Below are 7,242 nucleotides of genomic sequence, written 5' to 3'. Positions count from 1 at the left end.
AAAAAAAAAAGAAATCAGGCCTCTGTGGCCCTGGGAGAAATTAGAGGGGAGTGTGGTCCTAGCTGAGCAGCAGCTCCAACAGGGAGCAGCAGAGAGCTGAGTGCCCAGACCTGATTCCAGAACCAGTAGAGAGCTGGGTTGGGGCAACTTGGATGTGGTGTGGGGTGCTGTGGACAGAGGTGGTGAGGAAAGCCAGGGGCTGCAGTCTTGGCCTTAAGACCAGTCCAGTGTTCCAGGGGCTGTTGGGATTCCTTCCTCTTCAGGAAGAGTGAGAGGATCCAGACCCTCTCACTGGTAAAGACCAACCAAAAAAACCCAAAGAGGTTGTTTCTGGTGTTTCAGAGACTAATGATCATCAAATACAGACTGCATGTCACCCCAGTATGATCTGGTAGGTGGGGGAGGGGAAGGGAGTGGTGGAGAAGTGAACACAGGCCCTGAAACTTCAAACTGGTCAGCCCAGGTCAGCCACCTCATCGGAGCTGCTAACAGTAAGAGCCTCTTTCTCTTGGTTACCATGACTGCCAGCATCCCCTCATATTAGAGGGGAAGATTTTGTTTAACAAGATTCAGTGGTTCATTTTAAATCAATTTCAACTACAGAGGGCATTGTCTGATAAACTGCCAGAGAAAGACCAGGAAGACGAGTGTGAGGTCAATCGATCGGCTGACTATATTGACAAGATACTGATTGGTTACATTTTGAAGAAAACATACAATACAAAATACAGAAAAGTTGGTTCCGTCCCCTCCCACTCCCCCCCCTTACCCACCCACCCCCAAATACTCATCATCGTGATTTGGTCAGAACAGGGCTCAGAGCCAGAGGTCGGGGTGACCAAGGGTGGAAGGGTTGTGGGCAAGGGGTTCGTGGCTGTCACAATAATGCTGTGATAATGCTGTGGTTTCCCAGCAGGGAGGTGGGGGCGGGGAGGGGGACTGCAGCCTGATGAGAGCCAGCTGAAAGAAGAGCTGCCTCTCCCTTCCTAAGCCCCTTCCCAAGGTCTGCCCCCCCCCCAAACCCAAGACCACTCCGAACAAGGTGAGGATGTGGATGCTCTTGCTGGGTCTGCTGTTCCTCAGGAGGGAAAGAAAGGGTAGCTGCTCTGACCCCACTGTCCCCATATACAAGGGTGGGGGGACAAGAGCATGTGGCTACTCCCAGCAAGGGAAAATGGGAGAGCAGTAGAAAGGGGAGGAAGTGGGAAGAGCAGAAGATCATATATATTAAAAAAGTGACTTAAGACTTGAAATTGAATTAGTATTTGTACAGAAAGGTGCAGGTGGAATAACTCACTCCGGCCTATGATCAAAATTATATGGAGAAATCATGGTGGACCCCTCCCCCTGCCCCCCCAGTGGTGGCCCCAGTCGTTAAGTGCGATTGGTTAGAGTGGATTCCAGTCGGGTCGTTCAGGTGGAGGAGGTGGGGGCAGCGGGCAGGCAAGGGGGGCTCAGTTGCTGCAGCACTGGCTCCGGCTGGCTGGGTTGTTCTCCTGGAGGTCCACACCTCGGTTTCGGCCTGGAGCACCAGTTGCATTCTGGGGCTCATTCTTGGGAAGCTTCTTAGCTGTTTGGGAGGGGGAAAAGTGCATTTGTTGGGGGTACCCCAGTAACTCTCCCAGTTCCACTGGAGCAGATTCTGGCCTTTACACCCAATCAGTGATAACTCACAAATTGAGGGCTTCTATGTGTCAGGCGCATTCTGAGTGTTTTCAGGAAACTGTGGCAAAGAAAGGTTAAATAACTTGCCCAAGACCACAGAGCTAACGAGTGGTAGAGCCAGGATCTGCAACCCAGGAAGGAAGATTGCAGAGCCAAATGAGCTAAAAACTCCTAGGCAGTGGTTAGGGGTAGTGAAGGCAGGCTCTGAAATGGGTGGCAGGCTACAGGCTCAGAGAGTGAAATATTGAGACTCTGGCCCAGGCTTCAGGAACTTCTCGGGTGAACAACCGACATGTACATCTGGGAGTCAGGTGAAGACGAGAACAATTTTATCAGAAGGTTAAAAGCGGTGAAGGGACCCCGCAGGACCACTCTAGACCAGCAGACAGGTAATATGCCCTTGGTGTGGCAGAGACAGGAGGGGAGGAGAAGCAACTGACCTATTGCCATGAAGATTTCGTTCACGTTCATTGCAGTCTTTGCTGATGTCTCCATGAACAGCAAACTGTTGTCGTCTGCATAGGCTTGTGCTTCCTGGTTTGGATGGAGGTGAGACAGGGTGAGAGGGAAATGTTGGCAGGGGCCAGGGCCCAGGAGACAAACCTTCCCTGTTCGAGGGCCTTATCATAATAGAGATCAGCTGGACACACACAGGGGTTTTCAGGCCTAAGGCTGCCCTGATCTGGGTTTCCCCGCTCATGCATAGCACCTCTCAGCTCACAATCACTGACAGATGTCTTACCCAGGCTTCCCTAGGTCCACCCTGCCTTCTTGCTCTTCAAAATCACTAGGCTGGAAATACTTCCATGAAGTTAACCTACAAATACACTTACATGTTTGCACAAAAGCACAAAAGTATGTGGATGTCTACTGCAGCACTGTTTTCAGTCTCTTGCTATTATTAGGGATTGGTAAAAAATTATCATATACAGTATGTATAGCACACTGCCATCAATGTAAAGAAAGGGATTAAAAAACACGTGCATATTTCTGGAAGGACAAGAAACTGGGGAAATTAGAAGAAGAGAAGTTGAGTTTCTAGGGTTAGCAGAGACTTATTTCTTTTTCAGTAAGTTTAATTAAAAAGTCAACTTACAAGAAAAGATAAGCAGCAGGCTAGTGATCCATATATACAATACCCCTACCACCAAAGAAGGAGAACCAGGGAGAGACAGGTGACAGGTAATTCCCTTTAGGCCCACACTTTCTCTCTCTTTTTTTTTTTTTTGAGACAGGATCTCACTGTGTTGCCCAGGCTGGAGTGCAGTGGCACAATCACTGCTCACTGCAGCCTCAAATCTCCTGGCCTCCAGTGATCCTTCCCACCTCAGCCTCCTGAGTAGCACACCACCATGCCCAGCTAACTTTTGTATTTTTTTTGGAAACAGGGTTTATTTTGCCACATTGCCCATGCTGGTCTCGAACTCCTAAGCTCAAGTGATCCTCCTACCTCAGCCTACAGAGTGTTGGGATTATAGGCGTATGCCACCGCATCTGGCTGTTTTTATTTTTTTAAGAGATGGGGCCTCACTCTTGCTCAGGCTGGAGTGCAGTGGCGCAATCGCTGCAGTCTTAAACTCCCGGAATCAAGCAATCCTCCTGCCTCAGCCTCCCGAGCAGCTGAGACTACAGGTGTGTGCCACCAAGCCCAACTAATTTTTAAATCTTTTGTAGAGACAGAGTCTTACTATGTCGCCTAGGCTGGTCTCAAACTCCTGGCCTCAAGTGATCCTCCCACTCCAGCCTCCCAAGGCACTGGGATTACAGACAGGAGCCATGTTAGGCCCATGCCTGAGGCACGAGAGGCCAGCAGATGGAAGCTTCCCCGTTGCCTCCTAGCGCGGCCCTTCTCAAAGCCCCTGAGCAACCTTGACGAGGCCAGGGGAGCTGCTTGCTCCACTCCTTCCCCTACGTCTGTCATCTCCTCACCTGGAATTCCACGGCTCTCTTGCTGGCCAGGTCTGCCTTGTTACCCGCGAGTGCAATGACGATGTTGGGGCTGGCCTGCCTCTGTAGCTCCTTCACCCAGTTCTTGGCCCGTGCAAATGTATCCTGAGGAGACAGGGACAGAATGTCGAAGGGACAGAGAAGGCATTCTGCCCAGGGCCACCCACTAGAGACTCTCAAGCTGGCACAGCCAAATTATCTAAGACACTGCCACCTAAAGATTCTGACGTAATGTCCCCAAACGGGAAATCTGCCCACCCGCCACCCAGGAACAGAGGGTTAAGCGGCCTGAAATCGGGGCTTTGATAACCCAATCCCTGGGACTCCGAGAAGATGAAGGGAAGAGGAAGAGGCAAGGGGAAATCTTTACTGTGTTGGTGATGTCATAGACCACGATGGCAGCCTGAGCCCCCCGATAGTACATGGGGGCCAGGCTGTGATACCGCTCCTGTCCAGCTGTGTCCCAGATCTCAAACTTGACTGTTGTGTCATCCAGGCAGACAGTCTGTGTGAGGAAGGCCGCTGTAAGAGAGAAGGAGTGTTCAGGGGCAAGAGTGAGTTGGAAGCCACCTCACACAATCCCACTGCTGCTTCTGGGCTCTGGCACGCAGAATCCCACCACTGAGACGGGCACAGAGAACCCTCAACCCAGGAGCCAAAGCAGGCCTGAGCAGGGGTGGAGTTTGGATTTTATGTGTCTGGAGGACGGGGTCTGCACAGGCTTTGCAGACCCAGCCTAGGCGAGGGGAGAAGGGAGGCCTGCATGCACTGAATTGTCTCAGGACCACGCTTGGAAGAGGAATGCAGCAGGGGCAGCAGAGGGGAAGTCTAGGGGAAGCCTGACTCCAAGCACAGAAGGGTGAGCGCCCTCAGACCTCCTCCTCCTCCTGCCACTCAGAGAACAGACCAGTTGGGGACCTCTCCACCCCTCAGTTTGCTCCAACCCAGGGGTGTCGCTGACCTTGGGTTTCCTGAGGACATTCTCACACACTTAGCTATGCTGGGGAAGCACACTGTTCCACCACCAGGCTGAGGCTGGGTGGCCGCCTTCCCAACCACCCCTGCCACCTCCAGGCACTCCAGCTAGCCACTGCCCCAAGCTCTGACCCAGACCCATTCCTGTATGGCCACCCTGTGACCCGACCTTCAGTCACTAAGAGGTGACTCCTTAGACAGGGGAAGGCAGGGTGCCTGTACACATGCTTCAAAGGAGGAGTCCAGAGCTGGAACAGACAGCAAAAGGCCCCTATGCCCTTGGACACAGCAGAGGACCCCAGACAGTCGTGTGTAGAAGGCTGCTTTCCTGGTCTGCCCTCCCCCAGCTTACTGAGGGACCTGGGGCACTGCCTCACTTCCCCTCTCCAGCTCCTGACCCAAATGCTGAGGAGGCAACAGGGAGACTGCTGACATGGCCCATTTTGTTTCCAGCTGCCTGGAAACCTCCTACCAACCAAGAGAGTAGAGAAAGGATGACTCAAGGCCAACGTGTGTGCTAGCCATGGAGGCAAGAAGCCGAGGCCAGACCCTCACTCACATCCTAAATGCTGACCACTGGAGAATCAACAACAGTCTGTGAGCTCCAGAAAGTCAGCTTCAGAAACGCCCACCTATCACCCAGCTCTGACTCAGCAGGCTGTTCCTCCTTCTGGAAGCGGGAAAGGCCAGGGCACGTGGAACACCCCGTTATAGTAAGAAGGGGCCTCGAAGATCCAGAGCCAGCCTCTCCCTCCATGCGGCCAGGGCAGTGAAAGGGCCTCAGCCAAGGCCACACAAATCAGGAAGGGGCAGAAACAGGATGGGAAGCTAGCTTTCCACTCCCAGCGAATGCTTACTAGCAATGCTTCAGGGGACTCTGGCATACAGACCAGTTGCTGGGCTCGATTCCAGAGCCCAGGTGAGGAAGTGGAGCTGCCACCACAGACGCATTTAGTCTCTAATGCAGGCAGGCAGCTTCCCATCTCTTCAAGGTCAAAGCATTTCTTTGGCAACCCTGAGGCCCCTCCCCAACTCCCTCGTGCCCACTCACCTCCGATTGTGCTCTCCTGGTACTCGTGAAACTGTCCCTTGACAAAGCGGAGGACGAGGCTGGATTTGCCCACCGCAGACTCCCCCAGCAGAACCAGCTTAAACTGACAGATCTTGTTCCCAGCGGCTGGTCCATTGGGTCGTGCTGCGCCTCCCCGACCCGCCATTGCCCGTCCAGCTGTAGTGGTCCAGAGAGCGTGCGGGTGGGGACTGGTGCTATGCAGAGAGGCACTTAGTGGGGAGGGGGACCTCCAACTGTAGGGGAGAAATGAGAAGTACTGGGTTAGTTCAGAGGCCGTTGCCCAGTGTGTCCTTCTTAAATTACAGATCTTTCCCTCTGGCCTCACTAAGACCCAGCTGACTGCTTCCCCTCACCTCACCTCCTTGCCCTCCCCACTAGAGGTCAGGCGGCCTCACTGGGCTACATTAGACGTCTACCGGCTCTACCACCATCTGAGCCGTAAAGAGGAGAATGGTCTCCCAACTTCAGGCTCATGGTTCTGAGCAAACACATTGACTTCTGGGTCCCAAATATGTACATTCACCTAAAAATAAACACGCACAGGTGACGAATGAATGTGTGACAGCCTGATGACAGTTAAGTCAACAGGCTTTTGCGGCAAAATTAAAAAAAAAAAAAAAAGCTCAGAAAGATACTATGATTTAGGTCAACAATGAAGTTCCAGTCTGGTAGCCAGGACCACAGTGGTAAGGTAGACAGGGGCTCGGGGGGGTCCTCGTAGAAAGCTCCTCAGAGAAGGTGCTTGGCCAACCTTGTGGGCTGGGCATTCAGGGACCAGGGCCTGGCCAGCACAAGTTGTTACTAACATAGTCATTTTTCTCCTGCCATCTTCAGAAGGACTGACCGACTTTCAGTCTAAGGCTGGATTGTACTCCTCTGTGCACCTGAATCAAAGCAATGTTTCACTCTCTCATCCTGAGCCTTCTTCCCTAGTTCTCTCGTTTTTGATGGACCAAAGTCTCGCGCCCATTAAAAAACAAAACACACACAGAAACACATACCAAAACACACACAAAGCAAACACACAGAGAAACACATAAACACACCCCAAAACACACAGAAACACACCAAAACAGACACACACAGAAACACACACCGAAGTCAGAGCTCTGCCACAGTCAGCACAGCTGCCAACTTTCCGTTTTTTGATAGAGACCTCAATTCCATTCTCTACTGGCGGAGATGGGGTGATGGAGAGAAAGAAGAGGCAGGAGGTGAGAGAGGGCAGAGACCAAGTCCTGCACCCCCAGCAGCTGGTGTTCCAGCCCCAACATCTGAATCACTTGGTTGGTGACAGCTTCAGAGGCTCAAGTTTTTGTTTTTGGTAAGTTTTGGAATTGCAAAGACACATGAGGAGCCTATCTCTAGAAGCCTCTAGAAGACATAAGTGGATGTCTTCATCAGACATATACATCTGATGTTAGCAGACATCAGGATATATACAGAATGTTTTACAAACAGGTCCTGTGAGTAGGTATTAAGTACTGAACACCGTTCAGCGTTTGAACCTGGGTTGGAAAGAAAAGGTTTTTATTAGGCTTCCCTTTGCATAATGGAGTCTAAGATCCCAGGGAGAGCCCCTG

At 51.9% G+C, this 7,242-nt stretch overlaps 1 protein-coding gene across 4 annotated transcripts in view; it reads right to left on the bottom strand.

The window, feature by feature from the left end:
- Window positions 1–650: 650 nt before the first annotated feature.
- RAB5C (RAB5C, member RAS oncogene family) overlaps window positions 651–7,242 on the bottom strand; it is a 29,609-nt gene continuing 23,017 nt past the window's right edge. The window contains exons 2-7 of one of the 4 annotated variants that reach the window (XM_011929730.1): window positions 6,816–7,033; window positions 5,639–5,892; window positions 3,983–4,134; window positions 3,595–3,717; window positions 2,106–2,199; window positions 651–1,570 (exon numbers count right to left, since the gene is read on the bottom strand). In XM_011929730.1, coding sequence (XP_011785120.1) covers window positions 1,455–1,570; window positions 2,106–2,199; window positions 3,595–3,717; window positions 3,983–4,134; window positions 5,639–5,892; window positions 6,816–6,826 — 750 coding nt within the window. In that variant the 5' untranslated portion in view covers window positions 6,827–7,033 and the 3' untranslated portion in view covers window positions 651–1,454. The remainder of the gene's footprint in view (window positions 1,571–2,105; window positions 2,200–3,594; window positions 3,718–3,982; window positions 4,135–5,638; window positions 5,893–6,815; window positions 7,034–7,242) is intronic. The other 3 variants (XM_011929733.1, XM_011929732.1, XM_011929731.1) reach the window with 3 other exon arrangements.

Source organism: Colobus angolensis, unplaced genomic scaffold, assembly GCF_000951035.1.
Source record: "Colobus angolensis palliatus isolate OR3802 unplaced genomic scaffold, Cang.pa_1.0 Scaffold83, whole genome shotgun sequence".
Taxonomy (NCBI): Eukaryota; Metazoa; Chordata; class Mammalia; order Primates; family Cercopithecidae; genus Colobus; species Colobus angolensis.
This window is presented reverse-complemented; position numbering and strand designations above follow the sequence as displayed.